The sequence below is a fragment of the Dichotomopilus funicola genome (assembly GCF_033296635.1).
Source record: "Dichotomopilus funicola strain CBS 141.50 unplaced genomic scaffold C8A04scaffold_46, whole genome shotgun sequence".
NCBI classification, from domain to species: Eukaryota; Fungi; Ascomycota; class Sordariomycetes; order Sordariales; family Chaetomiaceae; genus Dichotomopilus; species Dichotomopilus funicola.
The window spans coordinates 73923-90022 of record NW_026944067.1 but is presented as its reverse complement, the minus strand read 5'-3'; the positions used below and the strand labels follow the sequence as shown (position 1 = coordinate 90022).

The 16100-nt window shown below is 52.9% G+C and overlaps 6 protein-coding genes across 6 annotated transcripts; 2 read left to right on the top strand and 4 right to left on the bottom strand.

Annotated features, from left to right (window-relative positions):
- Positions 1-46: 46 nt before the first annotated feature.
- Positions 47-1371, bottom strand: C8A04DRAFT_30077 (uncharacterized protein; the record flags this gene model as incomplete). Its single annotated transcript, XM_062781245.1, has 3 exons — positions 47-542; positions 598-921; positions 989-1371. The coding sequence occupies 3 exons, from the start codon at positions 1369-1371 to the stop codon at positions 47-49; spliced, it is 1203 nt and encodes a 400-aa protein (XP_062635655.1).
- A 1068-nt stretch (positions 1372-2439) lies between these two features.
- Positions 2440-3823, top strand: C8A04DRAFT_38389 (P-loop containing nucleoside triphosphate hydrolase protein; the record flags this gene model as incomplete). The annotated part of the gene is made up of 5 exons (XM_062784219.1): positions 2440-2468; positions 2524-2552; positions 2669-2693; positions 2744-3175; positions 3238-3823. The coding sequence occupies 5 exons, from the start codon at positions 2440-2442 to the stop codon at positions 3821-3823; spliced, it is 1101 nt and encodes a 366-aa protein (XP_062635654.1).
- Positions 3824-4333: 510 nt separating this feature from the next.
- Positions 4334-4850, bottom strand: C8A04DRAFT_30075 (protein BNS1; the record flags this gene model as incomplete). The annotated part of the gene is made up of 3 exons (XM_062781244.1): positions 4334-4475; positions 4556-4639; positions 4708-4850. The coding sequence occupies 3 exons, from the start codon at positions 4848-4850 to the stop codon at positions 4334-4336; spliced, it is 369 nt and encodes a 122-aa protein (XP_062635653.1).
- Positions 4851-5523: 673 nt separating this feature from the next.
- On the bottom strand, positions 5524-7070 carry C8A04DRAFT_13341 (acyl-CoA dehydrogenase/oxidase; the record flags this gene model as incomplete). Its single annotated transcript, XM_062777671.1, has 4 exons — positions 5524-6342; positions 6404-6830; positions 6907-6983; positions 7047-7070. 4 exons carry the CDS (start codon positions 7068-7070, stop codon positions 5524-5526), a joined length of 1347 nt encoding a protein of 448 aa, XP_062635652.1.
- Positions 7071-9487: 2417 nt separating this feature from the next.
- Positions 9488-12224, top strand: C8A04DRAFT_30073 (ubiquitin carboxyl-terminal hydrolase-domain-containing protein; the record flags this gene model as incomplete). The annotated part of the gene is made up of 5 exons (XM_062781243.1): positions 9488-9592; positions 9659-9760; positions 9820-10194; positions 10253-10910; positions 10975-12224. The coding sequence occupies 5 exons, from the start codon at positions 9488-9490 to the stop codon at positions 12222-12224; spliced, it is 2490 nt and encodes an 829-aa protein (XP_062635651.1).
- A 1430-nt stretch (positions 12225-13654) lies between these two features.
- Positions 13655-14968, bottom strand: C8A04DRAFT_38385 (eukaryotic porin/Tom40; the record flags this gene model as incomplete). The annotated part of the gene is made up of 4 exons (XM_062784218.1): positions 13655-13762; positions 13818-14541; positions 14632-14716; positions 14818-14968. 4 exons carry the CDS (start codon positions 14966-14968, stop codon positions 13655-13657), a joined length of 1068 nt encoding a protein of 355 aa, XP_062635650.1.
- Between the last annotated feature and the right edge of the window lie 1132 nt (positions 14969-16100).

Sequence of the window (16100 nt, the reverse complement as noted above, 5' to 3'; positions counted from 1 at the left end):
ATGGGCATCTAAATATCAAGTACCTGCATGGGGTGGGCAGGCACATCTAATCACTATCATCACTGTCATAGGCCACCAATGGGCCTGACGGTGCCGCAGCTTTTGGCTTCGAAGCAACCGAAACTTGAGCAGCTTGCAAAGCAGCTAGAGTGCTGCTCGAGAGAAGCCCCCCTGTTGCTTGTGCTTCCTGCTGCCGTTGATCCTCGGCCATCTCGGCCTCCGCCGCCTCAATCAGCAGCCGCTGTTCATGCTCCAGCTCGTACCCTTCTCGCCCTCTGGGGTTGACGGCATTTGGGCCTCGGGCAAAATGCACCTCGTCTGGCGCCTCATATCCCTCGAGCCCGTAGCCACTCTCCAGCTTACGCCGTTTCCTTGCTTCCGAGTCCTTGCCCTCGATCTCCGCGACAAATTCTGCTGGTAGCGCCCTGCGGATAGCCTCGGCCGCTTGTTCCTCAATCCGTCTCGCCTCCCGCTTTTGTGCCATCGGGTTCGGGTCTGCCGTCGCCCACCGCACGTTTAAAATCTCGTTGTGGTCAAGGGATCTACCACACAGGTTAGCCAGGGAAGTCACTCCAAATGCTACGGGCTGATACATACTGATGTGCCATCGACTCCTTGGCAAACTGCGCGTTCGCCTCATTTGTGTAGGTCACAAACGCCACGCCCCTCGTATTGAGTACGCGGACACGCTCGACCTGGCCCCATTCCGCAAAGTGCCGTGCTACGATCTCCTCGATATCGTCTGTCACATGAATCCGGCCAATGTAGATCGTGCGGTTCTGCCGGGTAAAGCTCCCGACACCGCCCATGTCATCGCGGTAATCGCTGAACTTGTCGCGCCCGAAACAATCCACATTGGGGTTGAAGAGGTCGTGGATACCGGGTAACCGGTGGAGGTAGTCGCAGTCTTGGCCCTTGGGACTGTGAGATCTGTTAGATAAACCCATCATAGTAGTAAAAGAGAGGCATGAAAACAACGGAGATGTACCATATCCCCCTTGCAAAAAACAAGCAGAAGTACGACCCCGGCCGCGCATCAGCACGCGTGTATCCCGTGTCCTGCGCAATATTACACCGTCCCTTTGCATGTGTCTGCGACAGGTACTTGTCTTCGCGATCGCCCCCCGACCATTTGTTGTACCAGATATTGAACACCGTGCCTGTCTGCGGTGGCGGCTCTGACTTGATCTCGGATGGATCGATCTGCGGCCGTGCCGGGCGCTTCTTTCGCCGGATGATCTTCTTCACTTTCTTCTCTGCTGGTGGAGCGACTTCGTTGTTTACTATAGCGAGAGCTAGGTCTTGAGTTGGTTCTTGCGCGTCGTCCCCGGCCGCAAGGGTTGCGTCGACTCGCGCTTCGACTTCTGCCATGTCTGAAATTGATGGATGTTTGTGTTTGCGGTGCAATGTTGCCACCTGGAAGCCGAGGTCGATGGGGTAGTGTCGCCGGATCGAAATGGCAGATTCGAAGGGGCGAGGACCGTGTGCGCAATGCTTATTTCAACGATTATTCGTCCTGGTTTGATGAAGTTGCAACAAGAAAAGTCCCATAGCAACGGGTTGAACGATGCTCGCCAAGCTCATGCATCTGCAGGGATCTTCAACACCCTGGTCCGGGCGAACTGGGCTTAGGTAATCATCAAACCTTCACTTTCTATTCTCAAAACCTCGGAAGGACAATTCATCTTTGTAGTCTTTAAGATCACCGAAAATGACCCAGTCACGTAGCAAATGCTTTAGGGGTACGAAGAACAAATATTCCAAATCCGTCCCTAGAGCTCGGATCTAGAAGAATATGAGTCTGCAGCGAAGGAAATTATTTCAGAGGCTCGGGAAAGGCGGCCTCGCTTTGACCAAAAAAGCGGCACACTAAAGCAGATAGCCCAAGTCCAATCCATTAACATTCGATCAAATCTTAATAAATTTTGATTGATTTACTCTTTTTTGTCTTTTTTTTCAATTTCTAGATTTATTCATTTTTGTCTTCTTTCACTTTCTTTGGTTTATTCTTTTTGGTCTTTTTCACCTTTGTAGCAAAAGTCAGTTATCCATGGACTTGGTTTGCCGCTTTTTTTGGCCATTGCGAGGCGGCATATCATTTGTGTCCTCGGTAACATAAAATGTTTCGAGCCAGATTCCCAAACTAGTCTAAAGAGCACAACAAGTTAAAGTTCCCCAAAGTCGAGTTGGTCGTGAGAGAGAAACGCTGTGCATTCAAAGGCGGTGAGTTGATTTGTTCGGATGCACCCCACCTGCCCCTCGAAATTCTGCCGTCTCAAAACGTGGGGTCCAAGCATCCAGTTACGGCCCACGAGGGAGGACGCTGCATCTCATCAACAAAGCTCACCCCAATTTAGCTATTGATTTTGACGATTGAAGCCGGCTTTTTCTCTTCATTTTTTCTCGTGACTCTGGGTTAATAACCCCTCACCTTTCAAGATGGTGAATATTACAGAAAAGATCAAGGAGTATGGCATCGCAACGGTCCGTGAATTTGGGGGCATTCACTAACGACGAGGATAGGATCGAGGATGAGATGAGGAAGACCCAAAGTTTGTTTCACTGTATTATCGAGTCAAGTGGCATTTGACTAACAAAACTGTAGAAAACAAGGCAACGGGTACGTGCTTCTTAAGCCAGAGTGAGGGCCGATTCTAACTTTCATCAGAATATCACTTGGGTCTTCTCAAAGGGTAAGTCGGTCGCTGCAGTTTATTGATCCTGGAGCTCTGACTTTCTCCAGAAAGCTTGCGCGGCTTCGTGCTCAATTACTTGAGCCAGGTCCGGGAGCTGGCGGTGGTGGAGGCGCCGGTTTCGACGTGAGCAAGAGCGGTGATGCGCGCATAGCACTTGTCGGTTTCCCATCCGTCGGCAAATCCACATTCCTTTCAAAGGTTACAAAGACCAAGTCCGAGGTCGCATCCTACGCCTTCACAACATTAACCGCCATCCCCGGTGTTCTCGAGTATGGAGGTGCCGAGATTCAGTTGTTGGACTTGCCAGGAATCATTGAAGGTGCCGCGGAAGGGAAAGGGCGAGGGCGGCAAGTTATTTCGGCGGCCAAAACCAGCGATCTTATTCTGATGGTCCTGGATGCAACAAAAAGGGCGGAACAGAGATCGTTATTGGAGGCTGAACTGGAAGCTGTGGGGATCCGGTTGAACCGGCAGCCGCCGTGAGTCGCGTTGGTCACTCATCGTCCCCTAAAGTACCCCTGGGCTGACACTACGCTACCAGAAATATTTACCTCAAGCCTAAAAAGGCCGGTGGTATGAAGATCACCTTCCAATCCCCCCCAAAAGGCCTCGACGAGAAGATGATCATGAGCATCTTGCGCGACTACAAGCTTCTCAACTGCGAAGTCCTCGTCCGCGACGACAGCTGCACCGTCGATGACCTGATCGATGTCATCATGAAGGATCACCGCAAGTACATCCAGTGTCTGTACGTCTACAACAAAATTGATAGCGTATCGCTCGACTTCCTCGATAAGCTCGCCCGCGAACCGCACACGGTCGTCATGAGCTGCGAACTTGACCTCGGCATCCAAGATGTCGTGGATCGCTGCTGGAAGGAGCTAAACTTGATCCGCATCTACACCAAGCGCAAGGGCATCGATCCCGACTTTAGCGAGGCCCTCATCGTCCGCAGCAATAGCACCATCGAAGATGTGTGTGACCGTATCCACCGAACGCTCAAGGAGACGTTTAAGTATGCCCTGGTATGGGGTGCCAGCGCGAGGCACGTACCGCAGCGAGTAGGGCTGGGTCATCCCGTTGCAGACGAGGATGTAGTATATATTGTCAGCGGTTGGAAGGCGTGAAGCCATTTCCGAAATACGAAAGGGATGATTAGTGCCCATTTATCAAGCCTCGAGTCACAAAATATGTGGGCAGCGTCACCAATGTTATTATCCCATGTTTTGTGCGTTCTGTCTCTGCTGCTGTCATACCCAGTCGTAAACACAATCTTCCCCTGCTTCCGTTCATCAACCCATACCCAGCCAACGTGATCAATATTCCCCTGCCCTCACCCTAAACCCGGGAGAGGGACAAAACAACAAGAAAATCAATCGCCCAAACGCCTCCATGGTATACCAACCATCCCATCCGTTCCTATCCCTACCCGCCAGCCAGCAAAAGGTGCAAAACAGCCCCAGTCTATGAGAAATACAGAGTAATACAAAAGAAAAGAAGAATAAAATGATAGGCATCAGTAGGCCAAGCTGCAATATCCCTGGCTCTCGTGGCCGGGTAAGACCACGGGGAGGAGGTTCGTCGAATCGAAATAAGATAGGAAAAGTTCCAAGGTGTTGGTGCATAGAAGGCGACGTTTACTTGCTGCCAAAAGGGTTGCTGTTGTTGCCCTGCGCCGGCGCAGCAGGCTTGCTGCCGAAAAGTCCCGCGCCGTTGGCGCTGTTGCCGGTGCCGAGCTTCTTAGCGGACGCCTGAGCGAAAAGCGACTTGGGCTTGACTCTGTAAGGTACATATTAGCCTCGGACATAGACGCGAGAGGGGAGGATCAAGATATTGGAAGGCACTGGGGATGAACGTACTTGCCGACCTGCTTGCTGCGGAAGGCCGAGAGCTTGGCCGTGCAGGGGCTCATGATGTTGTCTGAGGGAGAGATAAACTTGTTCCTGGAGAGGGTGAGGAATGTTAGTCTCGGGTACAGCCTTAAGAAAGAACTTGACTCATGGTTACGTACTCGCCCTGCTCCATCTTGGATTGAAAGACCTGGCGGTGGTGCTCCATGCTCATGACGCCGGGCTTGGTGTTGCTGTCGACCTCAGCAGGCTGGGAAGCCATCGAGGTGTTGACGTCGCGAGCGGCCAGAACGTTGGAAGACATGATGAATTTGCGGATGTCTAAATCTTCGAAAAATTCGGCAATAGGATTGCGGTATTTGTCTGAGGAAGAATGCGCGGAAGCAAAGTCGAGTGGTAACTATTTGCTGTGTGTTGTTGTTCGATGCGAAACGGGAACGGAGAGCAGATGGATGGACGCGGATGTAGTGTGTTGGTTGTAGGTTGTAGAATGCGGAAAGAGCAAACGGAGGCGGCGGATTCCAACTTAAACCCAGCCAGGGACACAGTGACGGCGTGGCTCATCAGGCAGGCTGGCAGAAAAAAGAACAGAAAAAACACACTTCTGGTTTCGGCTCCGTCGACGGGGCAACCGCATGAACAACAGGGGTCCCGAAGCCCCACAGCACCACCCCTGCGTCTTGGCAACCAAACGGTCAGGAACCATCTGCGGCATTGCCGTCAGTTATGACTCCACCAACGGGCCAGTCAACAATGGGAGTCGACTGCTACCATCGCAACGCAACACAGGAACAAAGAATGGACCAAATTTAACCGCATCCGCCGGTCCGGAATGATGATTAGCTCAATTTATGCGTGCCTTGTTTACCAACAAAACCTAATCGAACCTATGGAAGGAGCAAAAACAGAAATACAGTCGAGGGAAATCGAGAGAAACCAAACAAGCAGGCCATGGACCGTTCCGCCAGCTTTGCGACTTAATGCTTGATGTTGGACCCAATCTCGATGCGCTCTACCCCGTACTGCTTCAGAAGCTGCTCTGACTTGGCCTTTTGCGCCGCGATCTTCTGGGCCACTGCATTGCCGCGCTTATTCTCATTCCTACCCATCTGCTGCAGATGGACCTCGTCGGGCCCGTCCGCCAGCCTCAGCGTCCGGATGCCCGCCCACATGTAGGCCAGCGGCGTGTCCTGGCTGACACCCGCTCCACCAAACGATTGTACCGCCCGGTCAATGACGGTCAGCGCCGTCTGCGGGACGAGCACCTTAGCCTGGGCAATCTCGGTGAGCGCAGCCTTGGGGCCGTGGTCGTCCATCTTGATGGCCGCGTTAAGCACAACCAGGCGCGCGGCGTCAATCTCAATGCGCGACTTGGCCACCCACTCCAGAATCACACCGTGCTCGCGCAGTTGCTTGCCGAACGTGGTCTTCCTGGGATCGTTGATGCGCATCAGCATCCACTCCAGGGCGCGTTCGGATGCGCCAATTGTCCGCATCGCGTGGTGGATGCGCCCGGGACCGAGACGCCCCTGGATGATTTCAAACCCGCGGCCCTCGCCGAGGACGAGGTTCGCCGCGGGTACGCGGACGTCCTTGAAAGTAATGTGGCCGTGCCCGTGCGGAGCGTCGTCGTACCCGTAGACAGAAAGCATGCGATGGATAGTAATGCCGGGGGTGGTCGCTGGCACAAGAATCACGGACTGTTGGCGGTAAGGGTCCCGGTTACCGGCATCACTCTTGCCCATGACGATATAGACCTTGCAACGGGGGTCGCCAGCACCGCTGGACCACCATTTCTGAGCCCAAGGTTAGCGATCACGCGCGCTCGCTTGCTTCTGTATCCAAGTCATTCCATACCTGTCCGTTCAACACATAATGATCACCGTCCTTCTCAATCTTCATCTCAATGTTGCGGGCATCCGACGAAGCCACCTGGGGCTCCGTCATCAAAAAGGCGGACCGGATCTCGCCCTCCATCAGGGGCTTCAACCATTCGGCCTTTTGCGCATCGTTTCCGTACTTGGCCAGCACCTCCATGTTGCCCGTGTCCGGGGCAGCACAGTTAACGGCTTCCGAGGCAGTCCTCGACTTGCCCAGCCACTCGGCCATCAGGCCATACTCGAGATTCGTCCAGCCCGGCGACTCCTTATAGTGACCTTTGGGCAGAAACATGTTCCACAGCCCGAGGGACCGCGCCTTCTTCTTCAGGTCTTCCAAAATTGGGGGGTGGGCTTTCCATCTAGCATCACCAGATCCAATCTGGGCTTCATAGACGGCATCGGCGCTGGCAAAGCATCAGTTTTCTAATTCGTCACTGCAGCATCACGAGGCGGCGGTGTGGATTGAGGGATGGCGCTTACGGAATGCATTCTTCCTCAACAAACTTGGCAACGACGTCCAGCGTCGTCTTGGCCTTGTCGCTCACACGGTGACGAACCTACACAACCCGTCTCAGCTTATGATGTTGGAGACATGATTTGAGATCGGTGTGTTTTCTTACGGCAATTGGAATCTGAGCCGACATTTTTGCGGGATTAATCCAAGAGGCTTTGATTTAGTACAATTTCTGCTTCTCTGGATGAAAAGATGGAGCCGTTGATCTTCGTAAGAGGGTTTAAATGGGAAAGCTGATGAAGCTGAAGTTCAACGTCCTCGCTCCACTGATATGGTTAACCGTCAAGCCCGTTCGGCGTGTTCCATGCCGAGGTCCATCGGTCCCCCGGCTTCAGCGGGCCACTCAGAGGGCGAGAAGTGTTCGGCGCAGTCGTTCAGTGGCTGGTGTCAAAATGCGGAGATGCCCTGGCGGCTTCCTGGGCGACCCCGCTAGGCCCACCGCTAGAGCAGGGGCATCATGGAAGCAGCTTGAGGGAACCAAAGAAAACGTTCAATCTTACGAGCAGAGGTGACATTCATATAACAGGATCAACACCTTGGGGGCTGGCATCGCAAATATCATGACCAGTACGACGGTTACCCGGCCAAAAGGAATTTCGTGAAAAGCAGAATCTGGGACATTCGCTCACTGACCATCACCTCAGCTTCATATGCCGATTAGTTATCCATGCCTTGAGTTTAGGGAGGAAGATCGGTAAAGCATATCCTGCACCATGAAGAGGTCGGGCCGAAAGCCACACGAAAAATACGATAAACGGGTTAAAGGATCACCAAACTCGGGCCGTATTCCTCCTTGACTCCTCGGAAGAGATGTTGTGAGGTACTACCCGAACTGATACCGCCTCAACAGGTAGGTCTCTCTAAACGTGGCACTTGTATGTATGTACGGTCCCTACTGTAGTTAGGTACCTAGTGTATCCCAAACAGCCGGCCGGACGCTCAAAAGGTACTTCGTAAGTTGTTGATTTCACGATTCTTCATTGTAGATTCTCACATCATGAAAGAGAAACCAAAACACTGCCCAACAACGCCGACACTGGTCAATGTTAAAAACTTTTCAGGCCCTATGTGTTCGCTCTCCGCCGAGGGTGTCGTCATCAGAATCCGGCCCGGGCCCGGCCGGCCTTTACAAGCGGCCCCACGCGTCTAATTCCGGAGCCGATTGAGGGCGCAAACGGAGAGAGGGATGGCATTGCAGTGGGTGGCCCGCACGGCCCAGATTTGTGGCCAGCCGAGGGTTTTGGGATGTTTCGTCCCATGCCAACCGACCAACACAGGGTATTGCGGTTCATCCACTGTGTCACTAGGCCACCTCAACTTGTGTCAGGAGGTATTCCTCACAATTTCTGCCTCGAGACAGGTCTCGGGTTCGAGTCAGTGCTTCGTCAGCCTCGAACGTCATTGGAGACGTCAGCCCGCGGGTTTGCTCCCCGACCCAATAAGTGTCTAACTAACGGCAGCCGGTGTCTAACAGATGAGGGCGCAACGGGGCCTCGGGGATTTTTGCAGATCCAACGCCCCGAGGAGAGAGTTGTGGTAATCCCAGTCGCATTTTTCAGAATCGGGCATCGTGGACATTTCGGCGTCGGGGTTTTTGAATGCTGCGAACACGGGGAGCTTGGGCGTTACGTCACTCGTTCATTTTGCGCCGGAGCGCTCATGGCGGTGTCGGCCATCTTTTCAAACTAGAAGGATTGGTCATGTGTGATGGGCACGGGCGACAAGATATTACTGCCTTCCATAAGTTCCGTCGAGTCACCCGATTGCAAGTCGATTCGAAATGGGTCCTGTTTCGGCGAGAGTCCAAAGACGCTGCCCCTGATTGGTGTTCGAGTCGAGATCCTCCGTTCAGGGAAATCGGTTGGGGGTTGAGGCTTGCAGCGGCCCGCTAAAAACAATCTCAGGGAGGGAACCTGGCGGCCCACGTTTTTGGGCCCCGCTTTCCCCCATTTGGAGTGTTTTGAAGCCCGTTGGCTGCAGCTCTCTGCTTGCCTTTTCCATCGACCGGGGGCTCCCCTCCTCAACCTTCAAGCCTCGACCCAAGCTGTCGGCACACCACCACATCACATTCAACGTCCTTTTAGGCACGCGTTTCTGGAGTCTTCTCAGCTTGGCCGACTCGAAGCTCCGAATTACTCACCTACCGCGCGGCCTTTCTAATTTCCTATTCAATTCCCTACGTCACGAGCATCCATATTCCGCCGCCTCCCTTGCCTAGTTGAGCCAAGTTGGGTTGTATAACCACCACCTGCAGCCCCTCAACACCGCCCCCACGAAACCAATCCTTCGTTCTCCAAAGCCGACCGACACAGACTCCCAGATCTACATCATCTCTTTGCCGCTCCAGTAATTCGTCAAAATTCGCTTCAGCCTCTTCAGGGCGACTTTTTGATTCCAATTTTTAGCATTTCTACTGCTGCAGTTCCATCGCTGAGCCAACCGCACGCGAAACCCTCCAAATCATGCCACCATACCACCAACGAGAACCTTAACATCGAGACGACGCGAGGCCTATACGCCGCCTTCTTCTAGTCCACACGAGTCACAATGGAGATGGTGAAGGCGGCTAGCTCGCTCATGCCCAAAAAGTTTCGGAGCGTCCGAGAAAAGAGCGGGCATCGCCGCCAAAGGTCGTCCGAATCTGGGGGCAAGGTTAGTGAAACATATTCCCAATGTCCTTCCATATGGGTTCAAATTCTTAATCATCCTTTATTTTAGGTCCGCCCACTCACGACCGACTCATGGCTTTCAATCTTTAAGTCCGACTCTACAAAGCAGGCGCAGAGGGAAAAGGAGGAGGTGGAAAAGGAAACAGCAAAGGTACCCTTTCATCTTAGCCCTCACGATCCAACCAGGGCCTGTGTTAATTGTTTGAATAGGTCGATATCATCGTCAAGCGCTTAGATGAGCTCAACTACCACACCGTTTCCAAGGATATTATCCGTATCGCGCTGCGCTCTACCTTTGCTAGCGGCAACGTTGAGAAGGCAGTGGAGCTGCTGCAACTTCAACAGCAAGCCTTTTCAGGGATAATACAACCATACGACCCAAATGTTGAAATGCTTGGTGCTGAGAATAGGGGAAACGTTACATGCTACTTAGATTCCTTACTCTTCGCCATGTTTGCGCATCTCTCGGCGTTTGAGTCCATGCTGAAAAACGACTTGGAAGGCGAGCCCCAGAGGAAATTAGCTGCCCTGATTAGGTTATGGGTCAACATGCTCAGGAGCGGAAAGTTGATACACGCTGATATGGTATGATATGAACCCCACTATTTGCTTGCCTTTCGCCTTATTGACTTGAGCGTCACAGACGGAACACATACAACTAGCTCTTGCCGAGTGTGGTTGGAAAGATGCCGCCCTTCTCGAACAGCAAGATACCTCGGAGGCCTTTGCCTTTATTGCCGACGCATTATCATTACCACTTCTCGCTCTCCAGATGGACCTTTTTCACCAAGGAAAAGGAGATGTGGACGATCATAAAGTAGTCCACGAGAGATTTCTTAATCTCCCAGTGCCACCAGACACGGACGGAAAAGGCATAAAGCTCGAGGATTGTATGGAGGCATATTTCAACAACAGGGTGGACGTACTTCGCGACAGCTTGGAGGAGAAAAAGTCCATCGATCGACCGCCTTTGACCTCACAGACTACGATTCGAATGGTCCCTGAGGATGACGATGAGACCCCACGTGCGGAAGATGAGAACGTACAGTTGCAACGAAGATGGACGACACATGGGGCGCTTATGCAGTCGCCGACCGGCACGTCCAGCCCAGACTTCGTGCCATCAAGTTCCCGGACTCGGTCAACCAGTATCATACAGCGCTTCGTGGTGAACGAAAAGAATTCAGAAACTTCGTCAGCGGATGCAGAAACGAAAAGCCTACTCCAGCGAGCCAAACGTACCGGGTCAACGGTAGTGAAGGCTGTCACGATCCCGGCCTGGCAATTTTATCGGTTGATACGTCAGTCTACCCACCCCTCTTACTATAATATCCGTTCTGAGCTGAATCTAACATTGTTGCCCAGCGTGGAATGCCACATCCAACAACGCACCGAGCAACGACGTAGAGCTTGCCCGACATTTCAATAAGCGGCCCGTCGTTGCTATCTGCTTGAAGCGATACACTATGACGGAAACCGGTGTTCCAGTCCGACAAAACACGTTCATCGACATTCCAGATAGCCTCCGTCTCCCGCATTTCATGGTCGTTGACCGGGCCGAGGATGACGACCAAGACCCGAATGGCCTAAGTCAGGGGTACAAGTTGGTCCTGCAGTCGGTCATCTGCCACCGGGGAGATTCAATTCATAGCGGGCACTATGTAGCCTACGCTCGGGTCGCACCGAAGCTCCTTACGGATAACCGCAAGCACGACTTTGATCCGCCTCCCGATTATGAAGAGGCCCAGTGGGTGCGGTTTGACGACCTTGCCGTCGAAAAACGTGTTGATACTGTGGACGATATCCAAGAGTGTCTACGGCGCCAGGAGGAAATGCCGTACGTGCTAATCTACCAGATCGTCCCGATGGTGGACGTAACGGCTACATCAACGGACGGATCCGTAGCTGAACCCCCAGGCTATGTTGAATCGACGACCACCGTTCCCGGGACGCCCAGCGTCGAAGCTGTATCTGATGCCGGTCAGCTCTCTAAATCAACAAGCGGTTATTTCGAGTCTGGCACGACGCTCGCCAGCAGTACGCCTCAAATCCGTCTCAGCTCTGAGGTTGAGATCCTACCACGGCTGAGTATTGAAGAAGCCGCGCCTTCTCTCGCTGTTCAAACAAATCTTTCTCGACGCGGTAGTATCACGTTCTCCGAGCCTGCCCTCCCTGGCCATGGTGCCTCACATCCCGATGCCATATCTCCTGTCGTCACCCCTCAGGAAGAGACTACAGGGGCCCGGCTCTCGCGGGCAGCAGCTATGTTCAAGGCAGGAGCTAGCAGGTCCCGACCAACCAGCCAGGCTGGCGAGGGCCGTCTGAGCCTCAATATATCGCGGTTTGGTTTCGGCCGACAGGGCAAGGAAAGCAACTCTAACGGCGCCAATAGCGAGGCGTCGGCGAGCGAGCACGGTGGTGGATCCGTTACAGATGCTGACGAGGCAACGGCTGATGGAAAGGATCATCTGGCTGCCGGGATTCCCCCCAAAAAGGAAAAAGAGAGAAACAAGTCCAAGACCCGGGATGAGAAGAAGGACAAAGGCAAGGGGAAAACTAAGGAGACTGGAAAGGCAAAAGGAGGGGTGCCAGACCGCGAATGTGTCGTCATGTGAACATGCGGACGACCCAACCATGGTCTATTGCATTTGGCTGCATTCCACATCTTGAAAATCTAGACTTCGGCGTTATAATGGTTCAAGTGGGAGGCCAGTCTCGTTCACAGCAAAGGCTCAACTATTTTTTTGTTTGGCTTAGGTTGAGGGAACATGGCGTTAGGCCGCGGCGATAAGGGCGAAACAAGGCAGCATAGGAGCGGGATGGGAAGGGTTTTCTTCACCCCTCGAAATGAGGATGAATTTTTTTCAACGGTTAAAACCAAGCGATAGACGGACCAGCATTGGGCTTGTTTCAGGAGTGGGCTGAAATGGATTGATTTTAGGGGGTTGCATGATGTTGAGTGATACCAAAAGGCAAGAAGGAGGCATGGAAAGGAATAACGAAAACACGGGGCGTCCACGGAATCATATCATAATGTTTGCTTGGTGTTGTAAGAGCGAAGAAGAAAGACGGAGTGTGGCATTGTCAAACGATGCCGCCGTAATTGGCCTGAGTGCTATCCTCGCTAGCGATTAAGAACTTGATGATAGTTTTTGAAGAATCATTTGTTTGAGGGCATTGCGGCATGTGGAGTTAAACACAGTCACTTGTTACCCGCACTCCGGTGACTGAGTTCTGGCTCTTTAGTTGTTTTAACTTGTTTTCCACATTTCATCCGCGTGCTATTTTTACACAACTTGTCCAGCTTATGCCGGTAGTATCTACAACATGACCACTGCTAGTCAAGGCATAGGGCGTGCCCAAAAGGAGAGAAAAACAATTGTAGCCTCCCAGACTCCTAGTTTTTCCCTTCACACCATGCTGACCTTTTCCTATCCCTTGCAAGCCCGGCCATCTGTCACTTTGCTCGTTCATATCAACATCAACATCAAGGCTGCATAGTCATATGGGGAAGCCCCCCTTCCCCCTTGTATGACCCGCAGCTAACTTTCCTCTCTCGTTCATCATCAACACAGATCTATAGTACACATTTTTGTAATTTTAGGGTTCCGCCGCCGCTCAGCAGTCCATCATCGTCTCCAGACGCCCCGGGTCCAGGGATGGGGAACCGCCGGCAGGTAGAGAGGGGAGAAGAGACGTCTATCGTTCATCAAAAGAGTCGGATATGCATAGACACGCTCGGGCCGACCTAATGCTGAAAAAGAGGACCGCGGACTTTGTGCGGCAGGAGAACTAGCCCGCTGAAGGCCACGGCGGGGTGGAAAAATATCCGGTGGAAAAAGATGGATGGGGCATGTATCAGTCATGCTCCCGTCCTATGTCGGCGGCGAGGTGTAGCTGACATGACATTAGATTAGGCGGTCGTGATAAATGCGGCGGAGGAGAGCGGACAGGGCGGCGTTGTCGGGTCGGTAGGCCCAGAGGAAACGGACATCTTCATGTTATGTCGTTTCTGACTGGTCCTTTAAACTTCCGATGTTGTTGTCTAGAAGGGGATGTTGGGAGGAGGCTGGGCACCCAGGGCCTCCTGCTGCTCCTGGAGCTCCTCGCCACCGGCCTCGATCGAGATGCCGACACCAATCTTCGCTTGTTGCTATTGAAGAGGTTAGTTGAGTCCTGTATCACTTTGGGAAGGGCACGGTTCTTACCGTCAGGTGGTCCACGTCCGCGGCGAAGGTCATCATAACGGGGGCAGCAACACGCTTCTCGAGCAGGCAGCTCAGCTTCCCGGTGGAGTCGATCTGCGCTCGGAAAGTAGACATGCGGAAGTCGTACTTGGCACCAAATGTGGTGACGCCCTCCTTGGCGAGACCACCCATCATGGCACCACTGGGGGCGACAGAAAGGGTCATATCAACACCAGCTTGGACCTTGTCCGATAGGCGTTGCCAGTACGAGGCGTTGAGGGCACCCTGAGCCTGCAGCTGAGCGCTTGCAATGTAGGTGTCGGTCTTGTACCGAGCGACGTAGGAGAGGGCAGTGTCTGGGCCTTGGGTAAGGCCAGCGCGTTGCCAAACACCCTCTAGACCGAGAGAAAGCTTGGGAGTAACGGATTGAAGGTATTGACCGATGAAAATGCCGGTGAGACCGCCCTCGAGGAAAGAGGGGTTAAGGCCCTTCAGGCTGGCAGTAAAATCGCTGCCCTGATATTCGTTCTCGAACTGGGCCATGTCCTGGCCGGTGGCACCGGGGGTGATCTGGAAGCGCGATTTGGTAATAAAAGAATCGTTCCACCTCCAGTTGAAGGAAGCCGAAAGCGCACCCTGGTCGTCGATGTTTCCTTGGGCGAACACCTTGCTAGTACCATAAAGCGCAGCGAACGTGTAAGGACTCAACCGCTCGCCCATGGCAAACTGATGAGATACTTGAAACCTTTGGGTTTTTGTTGATTAGCACAGCACCGAGGGTATTTGTGCGGCAGGTAACCTCTGAAACAGCCAATTGGGTGAAGGAGGGGCATACAGAGGGCTGAAGCTGAACGCTTTTGTCAGGTCGGCTCGGAGACCAGAGAACATCAAGTTCGTCGTAAGAACATCGCGCTGGACCTCTATAAGTCTGTTAACAACACCGGACTAGATGTCAAGGGTCGGAACTAGAGACGATAACCGAGGGCGGCTAGATAGTGGTTTTTCTAAATTGGTGACGTACCCTTGGCAATGTTTTCTACCTGCCCAGGATTTGACAGGCCAAGTTTTGCCCTCCTTTCTTGGAATGCATTGTAGACATCTGAAAGACCGGAATATACGGGGTTCTTGTGCAGGAACCCGAGCGGGCCGTCGGGATTGGTGGCGACGGCCATGATAATGGCAGTCGGATTGTGGTGGTGATCGCGCGATCCGCTTCACAGCTGTGTCGTGATGGAATTTGGAGGGGTGAGCGAGATGGTAAACAGCGAACTGATACCCTGGTAGGTCCAATTCTCTTTGTTACTCGAAAGGCAGTAAGTGCCGTGGTCGGAGTGTAAATGTCGAGAGACCACTTGAACCGTGCCGATTGTTTCGCTACTCGGAAGGCAATCGTTAAATTCCGTAGTTTGAAGGAGCATGGTCCAAAAATTTCGCGGTTTCCCGAACAGCGGCGAACCTTGGTTTGCTGGTCCGGGCGCTGGTGGGGCAACTCGCCGCCAAGGCGGGCTCACGTTCAACGCCCACAAGGGCCGAGCTGTTTGGGAGGAAATGGAAGCCCCCGCCATAACCACCGCATGACGGAGTCGGAGAAATAAGCCGCCGAAGATAGCCGGATGCAGGGTGCCCGTCCGACATCCCGGCAATTGACGTCGCTTCGGCTCACATCTTTGTGGTTGCTCAACCCAAACCGCGGCATGAGAAAACCACTTTGTACTCAGGGGGGCTATAATTCTTAACGCATGAGATGATTTGAGAAGCCTCTCACACACCAATTCGAACTATGATAGGGGAGTTCAGATAGCGCAATCTTACATAACATTGTGTGTGTCCATCGCTACTCCTTTCTTCGGATGAGAAAGATACTTGTGGTCACGAGACACATTTGGAGCTGTGCCCGATTCAACCCGAGCTCTGAATCCCAACTGCCTCCCTTACATAACACCTGCTTGTCTACATCAACTTGCATCCCACGCACAGCTGACACGTGGGTGACGTTGTGTTCTTATTTCACTGATTTCTTTTTCTTTATTCCGCCTTACTTCTAGCCTGTCCGCACTTTCTCGTCTTTGGTTACCATTCTATCGGATTCATTGGAAGCTCGTTAGGTTAGGTCGAGTGGGGGCGTGCTGATAAGTGTGTGTCATTGCCCGAAGCCACTCTTTACGTGCCGCCACTGAGACGGTGATCCCCGTCGTCGTCGTGCATCGGTATTTTCTTCGAGGACGTCTCGGCATCACCCAGGGCGAGGAGTTCTAGGCTTTACGTCCGGCTCCGCCTTTTCTGTTGCTGGCCAATTGGTGCGAC